Here is an 18,489-nt window from a genome sequence, read left to right as displayed (position 1 = left end):
ATGCTTAAACACGTGCTAATTATCCAACACCTTACCACATGGTTAGGTAACAGACATCAAACATTTCACCGCCTCGACAGAGTGATGTAACTCCTAATGAGAGACCCCAATTAATTCTTAATTATCACTGAACTTGACATTTGTGGATTATTTCATTGGTGTGATGTATGGGATACACTAAAATTGAGGCTTTGCATCATTTTGTGTGACAAGTTTGTAACTTCTATCTGGTACCGTTTGATAGAAAGACGAGCAGTCAAACTAGTACCAAACACAAAAATAGTTTATAAACTGTAAGGTTTTAAGATTTTTAAGATTTTAAGTAACTAATTATTTTTTTTCAATATTACCTAATTTATTTCATTAATGTAAGCAAAGAGTGTCTTGATTCAAAAGATTTTATATGTAGCTCAGTTACAGCCAAGAGCATTCATCAATATCCTGACAACCTTACTAAGACCAAAAATTATTAAAACTAAATACATCACCTTCAAAGTCCATGACTCACAAATGAGTGAAGCACAAATCAAGACATAATTCTGATAACTACTGATGGCACTAACGTAATAAGAATATTAAATATGTTTATCTTGTCGCTTAAGGTTAATTGAGGTCGCATAAATTATTTTAATTTACATATCTCATGTACTACACTGAATAAACTATTTCTTGTACTATGACCTGCAGGTGATTGAAATAGTTTATGTACTATTTCAACTAAGATTTTGGTCAAATATTTGGGACGGACGTAATTTTTCCGATATTTCGAGGTAAAAGAGACCAATATCATCAGTAATCCTAATTGGCAGCGTAAGAAAATCAATTAAGGAGTCATATTTAAAGTACAAGTGCATTTGTTTACGTCTCAAAGTTGTCTCAAAGCAAGACTACTTTTAAAATTGATACCAATAGACACATGACACATTTATTTAACTTTTATCTGTGAACTTTAAGCAGTTCTGCAATACGAAAACCACTTACCGCCAAGTGATCTGATGTCCACTTAATTTCATAAAATCTCAAATTATGTCACGAAATCCACAAAAACAAGCAGCCATATTGATCTAATCATTACGATACCTGCAGAAGGCAGTAGTTTATTACCAAATTTAGCTGCAACGCGCATAAATCGTGTCAAGTAAGCCTGCCCAAACCGTGTCATAGTTAGAAACAATGGGCGGTGCTCATAAGCCTACCTTTTTGATTTATTGGCTAACAGTAATTAATTTCTGGTAATATTGCATCAGTGGAGTGAAGAGCTTGCAGCTTGAGGAATTGGCTGTGGTCAGCACGTGTCAAAGGTTCAAGGCTGGATTGTGTTTGGGTTTAATTATTTTATATGTATATACATGGAGTACTGTTGTTATTATATTGGGTCTTGTTTGGCTTGAAACACACATTATGTCATAGGACTTTTTTTTCAGGTAGTCATCATCAAATGACCCCTCCCGCTGATAGTGCAGCTTGAAAGTGACTAAAGCGAGTGAGTGTGAGTGAATGTGTGGGACTAAAACCCACCATGTTCCTTCTGGAGACCTTAATTTACCAGAGCCACGGTAACTCTATCGAACAACCTCATAGCAAATCAAACTCGTCGGATTCATTTTTTTTAAACCAAGTAAATTATTGTTATTATAGCATAGGGCACTTGTAAAAAAATCGTCAAAACCAAAATCGAAAACGCCTTATCTTTGCCATGGACTAGACGCTCATTACGGCAAAGCTGTTGCATTATTTCGCACATATTACAACATGACACACGCCCTTACTAATTTTACGACAATACATACGTATGTTGACCCAAGCATTTCATCAATGTACCACAGTTTGTTTGTCCGTCACCTAGTACTACATAACCGGTTCTGACTTGACCCAGAGGATGTCTAGCAATTACTATGAGAGTAAAGGAATAGTGAGTGCACCTGTGCTTGCTCAATGCTTATGCACTATAATATGTCCTGCGCAGCTGGCCAATCTTCTTATGAGAACAGCCGTGGCCGATAATCGGCTAGGATTATCATTAATCCGTTAGCTTGGAGTGGCCTTTGTTCAGCAGTGGACATTTTTAGGCTATGACTACGTAGTAAGCTTGTCAACAATACTTTTATCATATTAGTTAATCCTTGAGGTAAGAAATTCTTGAAACTATGCTAAGCGTCACATTGACATCAAATTCCATTGACATCTGCCAGATCACGGGGGTAGGTACGTGAGATACATTCAGTGCGCCTGCGCAGAAAAAGCTCAGGTCAAGAACTGCATGCGTAAGTATGTAGTAAGTTTACGCTTTTGTAGTTGTATTTATTTTTAACTAGGGTCTTGTTATTCTCAGCAAAACTTCTAATAGTCACGTAAGTATACTTAACACAAAACTGAAAAGATTGAACCGATTTGTAAAAATCGTTAATTGTTGGGTAGCTGATTATTCAAGGAAGGCTAAAGGATACTTTTATTTATCTAGATGCGCAAACCATTTCCCGTGGGTGACACCTATGGCAGAAGCTAGTTTATTGAATAAATCTATTTACTGGTCCTCAAAAATTCTCAGTTTAAATCTTAATAAGCCACCACTTCTAATTTTATTTTTGTATTAATAAAAGCATTTAATGTAGGTGACAAACCGTGGGTCACATAAAACGCACCTACCTATAACAGTCGGAACATATTAGAATCTACCGCTGTAAAGTGCTCTTTTTCATAAATCTTCAAAAATAAAACAAATCTGACACACTTATAGGTCAAGAGCAACCTAAAAACTTGACGATTTTAATACAAACATTCTATTTAAATATTAACAGTTTACAATGTCGACATTTGTTAGCATCTGTTATTTTGTAGTGACGCGAGTGTAGTCACACACTACCACGAGTATATTTTTAATATTGTAGCGGTAATTTACATATTTACATGACGTAAAAATTAACTTATTTATACATATATACAACTAAAAACAATTATAAAATGGCATTAAAAAACTCCTTATCGCTGCCCACCAGGAGTGTACCCAAGAGACTGGCAGCATTGCCACGTTGGATGGCAATGCTTAATTTTTGACCAAAATAAAAACCAGCCTTTGGTTCACTTGAAGTGTCAACAAGTCGCTTTGCCAGATCTTTAAAAAGCGAATGAGCACTTGGACACCACGGCCCGAGGGTTTCAACCCCAAACGGCACAAAGGTATAGTTACCCACCAGGGTACTATATTTGCGCCGTTTGAGGTCCTCTGCAGCCGCAGCAGCGGAGCCAGCACATCGCGCCGAGCTAGGAAGGTGAGATGGTGCAAGAGTATCGACACAGGTCGCGTCCCATACTAAAGATCTACCCATCTTCCACGGAAATAACGACATACCGTCTGGTCTCTTGCTATCGTCGCGTGCCAGACCACTCGGTTCTAATATGGCTGGAACGCCGACGGCAACAAGAGCGCGACGGATTATGTCATCGATATTCGCATGCCGTGCAAAACGGCCGGCGCTGCGGCTGCATGACAAGCCGTAGTGTCCAAGGCTGCTGACAGCTTCACCACAGGGACAGCGGTGAGGAGAGCAGCACGGAGCACCCAATCGAAAGCGTTGTCATCAAACAAGGTGCCTATGTTTGACGACGGAAGTGCCAGACGCCAAGCGGTAATTAATAAGGCCTCTGACTTATTTTACACTTGATTTTAGTTACTCTTGTACCTCTAGATGCAGAACTTTGAAGTTAAAGAACCTAAATACTATTTTATCAATCCCGAAGCAATATTTCATAAGTAGGTTCCCTAATGTATTTGTAAATGAAAACGCGTAGAAAAAAAGCTGAAAACGCTGAAAAATTGCACTTTTCGAACGTCAAAATTACAAGAGACAGCCCTCAAAAAGTCAAGCCTTTTACTACTTTTTGTCTTTGCTGGGAACAAAAAACACCCTAGCGTGTGTTAAAATATGATTCTTCTTCCCTTCTTTCTTACTCTGCAAGTGGTAGTGTGAGATCTGCCTACACCTGTTACCTATAGTGAAAGGATGTGAACTTTGGCGTGGCGTAACGTGAGGGACCGTCACGTCAGTCCATCACCAGTACCCGATATGGTTACTAGGAAGATTACCTAAATTGGATATTGAATATCAACAACTATTTATTCTGGTTTTTTTTTTTTAAGGAGCAATATCGTAAAGGTTTGCCACAAGTTTTATTCTATACCTTTCATCTACTTATACAAAAAAAAACTGGTATTTTTATAACACACAACATAAGGATATACAACGATTCGATTCTGAGATGTCATTGTCCTTCAAATCGTTTGAATAGTCTTCAAATTTTAATTTTAACCGCAGACTTATAATTGTTTAACCATTTACAAAAAAATCCTATTGAATATCCTGTTTAGTTACATACCCATATCTTAAAGACTTCTGGTCCTTTTCTATCAAATGGATCATAAAGATAAGTGGCTCAGTTCAATCAAATTCTACTTCTAATTCGGTCTACGAATTCCTCCGATGATATCATAATTTACATAACTTGATAAACCTATCCGTGCCACTCATCACGTATGACTATGCACTAATTAGAGAGGTAATAATGTTGAAAATCAAAAAGCTCATTAATAAGTATATTGGGTATCCCACATGGAGAACAAAATGACTAGCGCGAATGAACGCGAATAAACGTTTTGATTTGATTTGATTTGATTTGATTTAGCGGAGATGTCATAACGAAAAATCTCCTAAGAAAGTAGCGCCACAGATTACTATAATAGGTAACTGTGGCGCTACCCACGGTAGCGCGCCAAAATGCGGGTGTTCGCGGGGAACGAGTAACGTTACTAGCTCCACCCTCATACGCTCTGTTTGCACCCGGCCCATTTATCTTGTCAGGTCTCTAACATAGGAAAATGGCTAGGAAGATGAAACACGGAAAAATATTAACCAATTGCAATTTTTCCCAATCATCAAAATGCCTAATAAATAATTAAGTGGACATTAATTTATTCATTTTTCATCGTTACATTACCTTTAAATATTAATGAGCAGTTAATTGAAAGATGGCTTCTTAATGAAAAACAACACACTAGCCTGTCATAGCGAAGGTTGAAACACCATTTATCAAAATAATGTCAAAATGTTTTGTGGTTTTAAACCATGTTGCTAATGTACCCGGTAACTGGGTTGTGGAGGTCAGATGGGCAGTCGCTCTGTCTAAAGTGGTACTCAGCTGAACAGGGTTAAACTGGAAGCTGACCACAAAATGGAACCCGACTTGGGAATTGGCTAGGCAGATAATAATGAATTAACTTAAGTAAAGCGTGTTAAGTTTCGTTTTTCCTTCCCGGTTTACAAAAAAGCATTTTTCTTAAATTATCATACAAGGAAAAAGCTACTTAAGTACTTAGACCAATATTTTTTGTCCTACTTAATTCATTTCAAGTTAAATAATGCCTTTTCCTCTTAATTTTTTTCGGATGGTATTTACAATCTAGGAAAACTAAGGAAAAACAATCGTGTTATTTCAAGTTACATACTTTTGAGATGGGAAATCCATATCCTTTATGTCTTTCCTCTAGTCTGGTAAAATCTAAGAGAATCTTCACGTGCAATTACGTTTATACTGTGCCTTAGTTTTTGCTGATATACTTTAAGAATTCTATAGTCACTTGGAATTGTGTTTTTGATTAAGCATTTTAAACTTGCTATATATCTAATGTTATAACGTTGACCAAAATACTGCACTATTTTCCATTCCATTGCCATAGTAAAATACGTTCTTTGGCTTCTTAAACAGTGTGAATGAATCATCAATGCAGTAATTTAATTCCTTGAATTGTTTTTGGCATTTTACTTATTTGTGATAGGCATTTACTATAGTATTTTTATTATTTTAGGAAGGATAAAATCTACGATTTTCTTCATTTTCTTCTTATCTGAATATCATCATATCTAGGGAGATATATGGTGATCCCTATCACCAAATATCACGCACATTAGGTTCTAATCAACGGTGTTGCGCTGGCGCCTCCAATCAGCGCGTCATTAAACTTTATAGCTCGTGACGTAAAGGTTGACAAGCGACAATAAATCTAACACATTGCTGTAACTTAGTTATAATCAGGTCAGTTAAGGATTGTAGTATGATATCCGGTATGTAGTAGCGAAAATTTAGATGAATTAAAAAAAAAATATTTTTTTTTTACCACGTCATAAATCATCAAATGACCCCTGCGGGTTAGCAGCGGTGAGGGAGTATTAGACTCTTACTGACTTAAAACCGTCGTGTTCCGTCGTAGACCTTTTAAGTAGGTACCAGGGCTGCGGTAACTCTTTCGAACAATCCTTCAGCCCGGCGGACCTTGGCCCTGCTGGGCCCCGCCGGGGAAATATAGGGTCTTGGTAATGATTAACCTCACGCTGCTCACCATTTGATTGTAAAGTCTGCAATGCTTTTGACTCAAATAGGCAAAAATAGGGGTGTTCTAATTTGACCGCTAAGTGTGTCTATCTGTACTGTACCTATGTTCCTCTTAAACAGAGGAACCGATTCGGTAGTGGCTTTTTGGGTGTATGTTTTATATCTGACTATCTTGTTTCTGGATCTGAACCAGTATTGGTGGTCAAGACAAAATGAGAGTTAAGTCAAAACATTGAAGTTTATAACTGTTCAAATACTTTGTATAAGTTAATAAATTAAACAGTTTCTGATAGTCTAAAGATTAATGCATTACTAGATTAACAAACAGACAATAGAATTCGTGAGCTATTGTAAAACCTAAAATACGTAGGTCGCTATCCTTGGCACAGTAGGTTAAAAGCTAACTTGGCTCGTGCCAAACATTATGGCACATTAAAAAACTAAATGAGGGAGTATTAATATTTAATTTCGCAAAAGAGAGTTTATGTAATACATACTTCGGTACTGCCTCGTTGGTCTAGTTGTCGCAAGCGCGGCTGCTGCGCTCGAGGTCTCGGGTTCGATTCCCGGGTCGGGCCGAAATCGCTTTGTGGGTTTTCTTAAACTTTCACAAAGCAGCCCGTAGTCTGGAAGTTGGTGATTGATTCACCCGTGCATCGGAGAGCACGTAAATGTCGGTCCTGCGCCTGATCTCTTTCCGGTCATGTCGGATTGCCGTCCCATCGGGTTATGAGAGTGAAGGAATAGGGAGTGCATCTGTGTCTGCGCAAATGCTCGTGCACTATAAATGTCCTGCGCAGCTGGCTGATCTCCTTAAGTGAGAACAGCCGCCCGCCGTGGCCGAAATCGGCCGTGGACGCCATTACTACGGTATAATTTGCAATGAACTTAATAATCAAATGTAACAGGATCAAAGTGCATTATTTTGAATGTGCAAATTGAAAAAAAGATTTATTACAAATAAATCAAAACAGAATTGAATTATTCAAATAGATCGTAAATTAAACTTAAATCTGATAAAATAATTAAATAACAAAATCGATATTCATATATTTGCAAAATGATTGACACAGAGCGTTGCGAAAACGATATAGGTAACTTATGTGTTTTTTATTCCGATTTTTAGCATATTATTATTTAGAGTTTAGTTAAAGTGCAATAATATAAAAACGTGATGTTTACATAACTTCTGCATACTGTTTTATTGCAGTTGTGAGATTTATTATGCGTGCGTTATTTCTTTAAAATGGTTGTAGGTATCTAAATTATTATAAACTGGATCTTTTAATATAGGCCTCCGTAAGACTTAAACAGTAAGCAGTCTCTCGACGGACATCTCTGTTCAATTTAATCCATTACTAGACATATGGCTTCTTATTGGGAATTAAATAGAGAGACCTAATAATATTATTCTTCGCCTATTCCTCGTTTCAGTACCTACGGTTCCATTATTGGTTTGAGAAGAGAAAAACGTAGCTGTTCGTGACAAATTATCACTTGATTTTGAACTATAATCAATACCAATGTCCAGTTTTACTATTTATTTAATTTTACATAAAGCTTACAGACTAATAACACAATTAAATAATATATGTAAGTAGTACTAATTGCTAATTACAAGCTTCCACGTTTATACTGATAGAAACTACTATAAGGATTTGCACCTTTAGTCGTACCACGCTCAGTATCAGTAAATTTGAAATGAAAACGTAAGTAAATCCGATATTACAAAACACAGCCTTAGGAAAACGTGAAATTTTACCAATTCTGGTAAGTTCGGTACTTAAATACTTAAAATGAAATTATTGAATATTCATGAGAACGATTGATACAATTTTGTTTAGAAATACTTCATTAGGTTCCATTAACGAAGTTTTTAATGATCATAAAATAATAATTATGCGTAAAAGGTTTATATCGGATATAATAATCCTCAATGATAGGCCACGTTTTGCGAACGTGGTATTTATCCGGTATTATAAATTATTGTGGTTTTAAATATGTCGAAAATTGTTTTAAGACATCTATATTTAGTAATTTATGATACCATAAATTCTTAAGACACTTATGAAGTATTTTTAATTAGTTCCTACTTTAGACTGTTTTGTACGAAATACGATTATTAATTATAAGCATATTTAATAACACATCCCTCCAGTGGCCTAAAATCCTGCTCAAAAACCCTTAGTAGCTATCAAAAAAATAATCACATTGAAATTTTCAGTGCTATATAAAGGGTAAAAAATATTTTAAAACTACATGAACCTGTTTGCGTGTTCATTTGTTAGAACATAGAGCCTTTTTGTAATCGGACGTATCTTATCAGTCGGTTCATTGCCGCTTGCGATTTTTAAGCACGCCTTAAGCAATATTCATGTTAGTACATACGTACTTACTTATAAATAAATAAATAATGTCGGGACACTTTTTTTCACACACGGTCGGTTAGCCTCATGGTAAATTATTAATTAACTTGTGTTATGGGTGCTAACACAACTGATAAACTACATATAGCTACATATATACATATTGTAACACCCAGACCACGGCCAACAAGCATGCTCATCACACAAATGTCGACCGAGCCGGGAATCGAATCCGGGACCTCAGGTTCGGCAGTCCGGCATGGTGACCATTGCGCCATCGAAGTCGTCTATACTATATTTATAAGTAAATAATGTAGTTTCCACATTAGTTGTAGGTAATTATGTTCTGACTAAATAGTTTCGTGGGAGGTTTGATAATAAAACACAGTTCGCAAGTAGCGTAATAGAATGTAAGAGATGTGGGTAAGTGAATAAACTTCTCACTGCAAAATGCCATTCATGTTGGTGCAAATAACCTCACCGGAAAAAAGAATAACAAGAATTGTAAAAATTTCTTGTAATCATTTGTTATTTATCAATGACTTTTATTGACTTCTCGTTAGTATGGCGTCTCCATAATTTAGATACTCACTTGTCAAAAAAATGACAGTAAACCATCGATTTGACAATTATGACAATTAAATATGTCAAATGTCATTATTCAATCACCATGATGACAGCTTACGACAAACACGTAAATTCCATTTCACGAAAGAAGTGCCGCACACGCAGCGCTAGTATCTATAGGATAGCTCAGTAAATACGTACAAAAATATATAGTTCCACAATTTTCCGCGGGACTTCTTCAGTGAAATGGACTTTGTAGTATATTAACCTTACCGCCATGATAGTTTTTTCTTGTTTGATGCAATTTCAAGTGTATATTTTTATGTTTTACAGACAAACAAAGCCAATTTACATTTTGGATCATTGAAAACTGTTTTAAATATTTTTCCGTGTTTTGTACAATAGTGTATAAAGAGTGGGCCGGGGCTCCAATAATTTTGAAATATTTTGTTCAATGCAAAGAATCATCCTGGTCAATGTCTTCTTTCTCCACATTTCTCTGTCTGACGTCATCTCCTAAATGACATAGAATAGGAGTATCTCTAATATATTTTTCTCCTAATTTTGATCAAGGATATGTTTTGCAAACTATGATCAATAATCTTAGAAAACTATTCCGAGATATAGTGTGGAGTTCAATAGGCAGTCACTCCTTGTAAAATATTCTAAATGAGTGAGTATCAGTAACACTGGAAGTTGACTCCTGCCTTATTAGGAATGTTTAGTTTCTTAGGCGGATGTGATTGCCCTTTTGTGATTCACTCTTTTCTCCGTCATGGTGCCAATACATAAGTAACATGCATTTTATAATAAGACGACTAAAAAACCTCTTCTTATCGAAGGAGGTGTAGGTTAATAATCGCTTGACAAACTCTAGCGTCTGAGTTTTCCCAAATTCACCTGATGAACTTTGATTTGTAAATATGTGGCCTTCAATGCCTACTTCAACTGTAAACCCAAATTAACAATGAGGGAAAAACGGTGAGTCACATATTCAAGAACCCTATTATTGGCTAGATAATATACGAGATAAAATGGTGGAATATTATGTTGAAAAAAATTGGTATTTTCCGGAAAATATCCCGTATCATCTCCGCAAAAAAACACTGGTACAAAACATAGCTAGGAAAAGGCTATGTTGATCTCTGAGAAAGTTTTATCTCCATAACAATATTATATGCTTCGGTAATCTTCCGCATTTTTGTTACTATACCTACTTTTCCAATGTTTATGTAAAAAATGATACTTCTTTATTTCAATAAAGCTCCGGTTACACCCTCAAACCAGCAATAATATTGATAAGCGATAGTATTGTAAAACAATGTGAACAGTTCCGCATATCTTATCTGTCGATCGCGGATGTGAGATGCTGCACCTGTCCAGCCAGTATCCTTGTGACCTTTGTACACGTCACTTGTCAATAGTAAGCTTATACCGTACACCAAAATTTAACTTTAACCATCTAAGAACCATAAAATCATTATCAAAATTTTCAAATAGGTGCAAGGTCATCCTTACTATTATTATATATGCGAAAATAACCGATTTAAATGAAAGATACTCAGATCGACTAGAGCCTGAAAAAGGACATAGTCCCTTTTATCCGAATGCGGGAAGCAGTTCCTGCGGGGCGAGAGTGAAATCGCAGCACCCCGAGTTTTATAATATCCAAGTATCTAACTAAAGCGATATGATCTGATCGATCGTATGATCAAGAAACATATTGATTGTTAAATGTAGTCCGTGTGTCAACAAATGTAATGCAGAACACCCAGTGCGATTACTGATATGTAAGCTGAACCACTACGGAATTCGTGGTAAAGCTCTCGCGCTCGTCCTTTCTTATCTGTCAAATAGACAGCAAGTAGTGGACGTAAGTGGCTCAACTTCATCTGGGTCATTAATAAAAATGGGCGTGCCGCAGGGCTCAATTTTAGGTCCCTTTTTATTCTTAGCTTATATAAATGATCTCCCGTATATGATGTCTGTGATCTCTGATATTATTTTATTTGCTGATGACACTTCCCTTGTCTTCAAAATTAACAGAAAGGAATCTAGTCCCATAGACGTAAACGATAGCTTGGTTACTCTGAGCAAGTGGTTTGCCGCGAATAACTTGCTTCTTAATTCTTCCAAAACGAAATGCATTAAATTCTCTTTACCTAATGTAACACCAGTAGGGCTCAATATCGTTCTGGACGATAATAAATTAGATGTTATTAATCAAACCGTCTTCCTGGGCATCACCATTGACTCTAAATTGCAATGGGGTGCCCACATCTCAGCACTGTCAAAGAGGCTGAGTTCCGCAGCTTATGCAGTCAGAAAAATAAGACAGATTACTGACGTTGCTACTGCTAGGCTCGTGTATTTCGCTTACTTCCATTGTATTATGTCCTATGGTATTTTACTGTGGGGGCAGCGGCTGACGTAAACTCAATCTTCGTTCTCCAGAAAAGGGCAGTTCGTGCAATTTATGGCCTCGGCCCTCGCGAGTCATTAAGAGAATTATTTAAAGAAATTGACAAACTGACACTACCTTCTCTTTATATACTAGAAAATATCATGTTCGTACGCAAAAACTTAAATCAATTTAGTGTTAAAAGTGATATACATTCCATTAATACAAGAAACAAACACAAGCTAGTAGTTCCGAGATTCAGATTAACGAAATCAAATAAATCGTTTTTAGGGAATTGTGTCCGTTTTTACAACAAGCTGCCTAAGTGTATAACCGATCTCACGGATATAAAATTTAAGAACACTTTAAAATCCACCCTAATTAAAAAAGCTTATTATAAAATTCAAGACTTTGTTGACGATAAAGATATTATATGGCGATAACTCATCTCTCCATGTGTGTCTTCCCTGGCAATTAAACGACTTTTCTTCTCCCTTTACATTGTATAGATTTACAGTTTAACTTTCTTGCATTGTATAATTCTGTGAGCTTACTATTGTTATGTAATAGACTGTTTGTACTGTGACTATATTACTTTTTAAAAAGAGTGTCTATGGAGTTTCTTGCCGGCTCTTCTCCATGAGACCAACTTTTTGGAACCGTGCAACTAATGTGACGTTTCATAGGTGCCTGCAAAGGCCTATGTGAAATAAAAAGATTTTGATTTTGATTTTGATTTCTATTTAAAAAAAGGTGATATCGGTAAAACGTACTGTAAGATGGTTTAAAAAATTTTTAATGTCACAAACTTCTTCTAGGTTTAAACTGTTTAAAATACAGAAACATGAATCAGTTCAAACTTAGCAATTTTTCCCAACACAACATTCAATTTAGTCAAAAAGCTCACTCAATCGACGAGTGATTCAGGAACTTGAAATACAGGAAAACTTACCTCAAAAACAAGTTTAGACATTTTTTTTATCAGTTAACTTACTAGATCCTGTTCCCCCACTAATCTTTTTAAACCTCCTAAAAGGGGGAGGGGTAATGACCTTATCCTGGTCAATAGAAAATTTGTCTGTAAAATGTAAAGGTACTGAAGATTCAGTTTATCAATGTCAGTAAAACTTTCAGGCTGTTGTAAAGTTGGTAGGTGGTATATATTATATGCGATCGCAAGAGCGAAGCTCAAACGTACCCGCGCGCGCGCATAGAGAGACGCGTCTTGTGTTGTGTGATCTATAGATCAATAATGCAGTGTATGTGCTAGTCAACCGAAGGAAATATGGTGAGTTGCGTGCTTTTTTCTTGTTTTTAGAACAGTTATTTATTATAGAGATTTTTTTAGGTCATAAGATTATTTAAAATTTTACGATAATACTGCATCTTAAAATAATTAAATAATCCCGAAAAATATATTATTTGCACTATGAGGAATTACTCTAAGGGTCTGTTTCACAATGTACCGATAAGTTCTGCACAAGTTCCGAATAAGCTATTTGTTACTTATTTGTAGGATAAACACATTTTTTGCGTTTCACGACTTTCGAATAGTGCTATGTGTCATATAAAGTCAGCGATAAGTTATGGGTCGGTTGAAGTGGCAAATAGCACAGTTATCCGACACATAAGTAGTGTGTTTGACAGTTAAAATTGAATGACATTTTCTTTCTTTCGTTCGTGTTGTGTTTTAAACAATTATATACCTATTTCAATGGCAATGGACATTTTTGAGACTCTTGAAGATGAGTTTGATGAATATTTCGATAGACTCACAATACCACGCAAGACTCCAGTGTATCGGGAAAGAATAAACTATATGGAGACATTAGACGAAACGGACTTCAGGGCGCGCTTCAGACTCACTAAGAAAGCTGTGATGTTTGTGTATTCAATTATTGAGAAAGCAATATCTGTCCCTACAGAAAGGTAAGTAAGCATATACCTAACCTGCAGCCTGTATTCTTATAATGTCTCGGCTCCGTCTAGCTATTGTATATACCTACTGTAACTATACCTGATCTAACTCCAATGTTTTTTTCAGGAATTTGGCTATAAAGCCAATTAATCGTCTACTGTTAACATTGAGGTTTTACGCGACGGGAAGCTTTCTTACAGTAGTAGGTGATTTCTCTGGTGTAAGCAAAGCTTCTGCCAGTCGCTTTGTCTACCTGGTTTCACAAGCTATTGCACGATTGCGTGGGTTGTTTATCAAATTCCCAAGCAACACTGAAGACATACAGCAAGAGTTTTTCAATATAGCTAAATTCCCAAGGCTTATTGGTGCTATCGATTGTACCCATGTACCCATAAAATCTCCAGGTAATATATATTAAATAGGTACTATGAATGGTAATGTAAATAAAGGATTATTTGTCAAACTATGTACCAAATGATCAAATTGAGCTGTTTTTATAAATGCTGTTTACATTATTTTCAGGTGGAAACAATGCAGAAGAATGGAGAAACAGGAAATCACAATTTTCTTTTAATGTGCAAACTGTAGTGAGTGCAAAGTTAAGGATCTTGGACATAGTGGCTAGATGGCCAGGAGCAGCTCATGATCAAACAATATTTAATAATTCTTTTATAAAGCAACGACTTCAAAATGGAGAATTTAGAAACTGTGTAATTGTTGGTGATAGAGGATATGAAAATACTTCATACCTACTTACTCCACTACAAACTCCTATGACTCCAGCAGAACATCTGTATAATGAATCCCAAATAAGAAGCAGAAATGTAGTAGAAAGAACCTATGGGGTTTGGAAAAACAGATTCCCTATTTTATCAAAAAAAATTTTGCTATCTGTATCTCGTGTACAGGCTGTAATAGTGGCATGTGCAGTGTTGCACAATATTGCAATAGATATGCGAGATGACCATTTTGAAGCCATTTACCCCGTGGGTGAGCCAGATGAACACGATGTTGTGAATCAAAGTAGTCTAGAAAATGTGGGGGATGCAACAGTGCGAAGTAATTTAATTAATGATTATTTTGGTTCATTACTATAATAATGATAGTCATTTATAGGCATTTTGCATTCCATTAATATAGTAGGTTATTAAATGTATTCTGTGTTAAATAAAAAACGATTTATTTTTCAAATTTATTTAAAAAGTATTTTTTTTCCAACGCCCACATTTCTCTTTTGTGCTCCCTTTCTTCCTCTTCAAAGGCCCATTGCTTTCTTTTATTTAAGAATTCTTCCTCCAGAATCTTCTTCTGTAAATCTGCAATCTCTAATTTTGCATCAGCTACTCTTTCGAATGGCCTTTTCATCTTCTCAGCAGCTGAAACAAGATATTTTCTTTATTGTAAATATGTATTGGTAAAAATTACACAAGCTGGTATCAACATCATTTAATTTACCCATACAATCTAGGTCTCTTCTATAGTGGAGTTCCAATCAAACCACAGGTTGACGGTTGAACCATTACATTGCAACTCTGTTATACTGCACATCAATATAAAATATCTAAATACATGAACTAAAACAAGAACGATTAAAAGAACTTACATAAGGCAGGATGTTTTTTGGAGCGCAGAGATTTTGGCTTCCAATTAGTCCACTTCTCATCATTGGCAACTTTTTTGGGTGTAGTATATTGACCTAAAATTAAAAAGAAAAGGTGAGAATGTTATGAAGGTGTGCTTATCAACAACACGGAGACACAACAGGAACACTACTTACTTATCTTTCTTCTGGAATGCCCTTCCTCATCAGAGTCATCATTTTGTGTAGACTGACCTTCAGCTGAAAACGAAAATGGAGTTTTTAACAAGAGTTTAATGGATGAAAAGTTTGTTGGTAGAAATATTTCATTTTAGTTAAAACAAGTGGCAATATGGCTATTTAAGTTAAATTGGTTTGTAGAAAAAGTAACTTACTCATGTGATGCTCTATATTGGTATCCACTTGGACACAGTTATTGTCTGCAATAATCATTTCAATGTTTTGTGTTAATTGGTTGGATGTGGAAGGTGTTGGTGGAGGACATACTGTGTCTATTTGTATAGGATCTGCAACATAAATAAAATTAAATAAGAAAGAGAAGAGCATGACAATTGTATTATAATTCACTTACATACAAAATACAGATCGGCTCGTCATATTAGTAGTACAGAACTAATAACAATTTTAAACTTATGATCTTACCAACATGATCAGAATCAAATTCACTTTCGATTCCATCTACAGACAACAGTATCATGTCTTTCACTTTTTCTTCTACTGGCGTCAGAGGAGGAGCAGCACTAGGTCCACCTCCCGTGCGATACGTTTCGGCACGTATTAGAGCAGACTTTTTCCTGGTATTTCTTTTTATTCCTTCGTATTTCGCTTTTAATGTTTTGGCACTACGATAATTAGTACCGCTTTTGCTATTAAATAGTGCCTCCAATGTCTTCCAGCACTGTTCTTTTTCATTCCATGTGACTGCATCACTTTTCTTATTTTCTAAAATGCTTTTATGTTGAGCAACGAGTGAAGTTAGAAGCTCAACTTCTTCCCGGCTGAAGTTAACGCTTCGTTCACGTTTTGATGTCATTTTTCAATACATAGAAATGACTGTGCATAAATGTATTCAAGAGGTACACTCAAATCGCAAGAATAGCAAAAAAACAGAAACACAAACACCAACGACTAACATAAAAAATTTAAATTACCACGCGCGGCTGCTAATACTTATATGTGACTGTGAGTAATTGTCACTGTCAAACGCGTTTCGTTACCAGCAATTTTCATTTGCCATAAAATCGTTTGTGTAAGTTTTTATAACCGTTATGTGGATAATAACTAATTTTATAAAAATATTAAAGTAAATCAATGTTTCTTGTATAATTTGAAATATGTTTATAAGTAGTTTCTTTTACTTTTTTTTGTACTTAATGAAATGACATCAAGAAACGAAACGTTTGTATATGGTGTTGCCACCGCACTTACATATAAGTTTCAGATAGTTATGTGTTAGATAAATTATGTTTGTGAAACGCAATGTTTCTTATTCGGAACTTTTATCATCCGAATAATTTATGTGTAACATAGTTATTTGGAACTTTATCCATACATTCTGAAACAGACCCTAAATATACTAAACTTAAAAGTCAGAATAAGAGATGGTATAAGAGAAAACCGCGAAAAGCTTTTCCATCAGTGTCATCAAATATTTTTTTATTGACGAACCTTGTATATTATTATCTTTATTTCTTGACAAATATTGCCCCTAAATCATTCAAGAATTTGATTTAAATAACAAAAGATGATAATGACTTAAATGCCACTACAGAAAATTCCGATAGATTTTTGCGAAACTTTCGGCGAGCATTTCAATCATAAAAGTGCGAAACTAAAACAATTTTGTAATATACAAGTTCCCTTATATAGAAAAATATGTATGTCAAAACTTTAATAAATCTCTTATGTATGTCAAAAATCACAAATAACAATGCGAAGTCGTAATGATTGATTTATTATTATGTAAACTATTTGCTGTTAAACTTAGCTCATAATATTGTTGGCTTTGTATTCAATATTTATTTATTGTGATTACGAAGTTAGATAAACTACGTAACTTGGTGCTAGGTCATAGAGAATATGAGGTTTTTGATCTTAAGGACAATTGTTGATATTTCTTTATTTTTATATGTTTTAGTTACTCTATTTGACAATAAATGATAAAGGTTACAAACCTTACTTAAGTCAGAAAAATCGGAGACATCAAAAAATAAATAAAGAGAAGGCCTTTAAATATCATAAATAATTATCATTCAATACCCACCAAAAAACGTGATACCAAAACGAACTAGCCCACTAAATCATAGAAAATTGTACAAAGGTTGTAATTAGGGTGCGACGTTGTTACAAGTTAAATAGAAGCTACAAAGATGCGCCTGCGCCGGAGGACAAAGTTACGCAACGCAGAAGGCCGTCGCACAAAGGTCACATCCACCGAACGACAGATTTGACTGGGCTTTAACTGGAATATTCGCATTTGTAGCGCTTTTTGATTTATGCTTACATTTTAATTAATGAGAAGATGATATGCGAACAATTAATATGTCTTATTTTACACGCTAGTGAGAGCAAAAAAATCTTTCAAAATATTGAGATCAAGATTGGTCGAGATAAAGGTAGGTTAACTGAGTTAGGAATTATAGTAAACCTATCAAATACGGGCCAATTAAACCCTACTTTGGAAAAGGAGGAGGTTTCATGCCAAGCTTAATTGTAGTTTTGGCTTACCAGCCAATAAAAACTTAAATTAATTACATCTTCTAAATAAAATTATTATGATTATAAATAAGTTCCGTCAGCCGTGACTTTGAAACGGCGGCATCTTAACATTCTAACACCAATATAATTATAAATTACTTCCAAATATTTGCTGAAATCAATTAATCAACATAGACTTAAAAAACATAATTTATTTATGCTTAGAATTTAAAGAGAATTAATTGAACTCGAATAAAGTTTTACAGAAAATGTTACTTAAGATTCTTCAATCGATACGTTTGCAACCTGTCATGACTTATGCAGTGATCTTTAACCCGAAACGTAACATATAGTAGTTTAAAGTTTACTGAATGTAACTTCAAATATTGCCGAACATTTCGTATTGAGAGATGTAGCTAGATCTCTTGTCTGATAAAGACTTGCTAGCTATCGATGGGACTTTTCTTGAGGATACAACATTATTTTCTAAATGGCAATGATGATAAAGACGTCTGACAAAAAAATATAATATCATCATCCTCCGAGCCTTTTTCCC

The 18,489-nt window shown here is 35.3% G+C and overlaps 3 protein-coding genes across 4 annotated transcripts in view; 2 read left to right on the top strand and 1 right to left on the bottom strand.

Annotated features, from left to right (window-relative positions):
• The first annotated feature begins 12,904 nt into the window (after window positions 1-12,904).
• Window positions 12,905-18,489, top strand: part of LOC124630330 (proline-rich extensin-like protein EPR1) — a 30,904-nt gene continuing 25,319 nt past the window's right edge. Inside the window, exon 1 of the mRNA XM_047164192.1 lies at window positions 12,905-13,006. Within this exon, the coding sequence (XP_047020148.1) occupies window positions 13,004-13,006 (3 nt within the window). The 5' untranslated portion in view covers window positions 12,905-13,003. The remainder of the gene's footprint in view (window positions 13,007-18,489) is intronic.
• LOC124630331 (putative nuclease HARBI1) lies at window positions 13,161-14,831 on the top strand. Its single transcript, XM_047164193.1, has 3 exons — window positions 13,161-13,647; window positions 13,763-14,040; window positions 14,159-14,831. Exons 1-3 carry the CDS (start codon window positions 13,376-13,378, stop codon window positions 14,731-14,733), a joined length of 1,125 nt encoding a protein of 374 aa, XP_047020149.1. The 5' UTR covers window positions 13,161-13,375; the 3' UTR covers window positions 14,734-14,831.
• LOC124630333 lies at window positions 14,815-16,800 on the bottom strand. 2 transcript variants are annotated; one of them, XM_047164194.1, is made up of 5 exons: window positions 15,879-16,800; window positions 15,611-15,742; window positions 15,414-15,476; window positions 15,240-15,332; window positions 14,815-15,012 (listed from the first exon to the last, which is right to left on the bottom strand). In XM_047164194.1, the coding sequence occupies exons 1-5, from the start codon at window positions 16,267-16,269 to the stop codon at window positions 14,816-14,818; spliced, it is 876 nt and encodes a 291-aa protein (XP_047020150.1). In that variant the 5' UTR covers window positions 16,270-16,800; the 3' UTR covers window position 14,815. The 2 variants fall into 2 exon arrangements, with proteins under 2 accessions (XP_047020150.1, XP_047020151.1); XM_047164195.1 differs by having other exon boundaries at window positions 15,414-15,470.

This window comes from Helicoverpa zea, chromosome 5 (genome assembly GCF_022581195.2).
Source record: "Helicoverpa zea isolate HzStark_Cry1AcR chromosome 5, ilHelZeax1.1, whole genome shotgun sequence".
NCBI lineage: Eukaryota > Metazoa > Arthropoda > Insecta > Lepidoptera > Noctuidae > Helicoverpa > Helicoverpa zea.
This window is presented reverse-complemented; position numbering and strand designations above follow the sequence as displayed.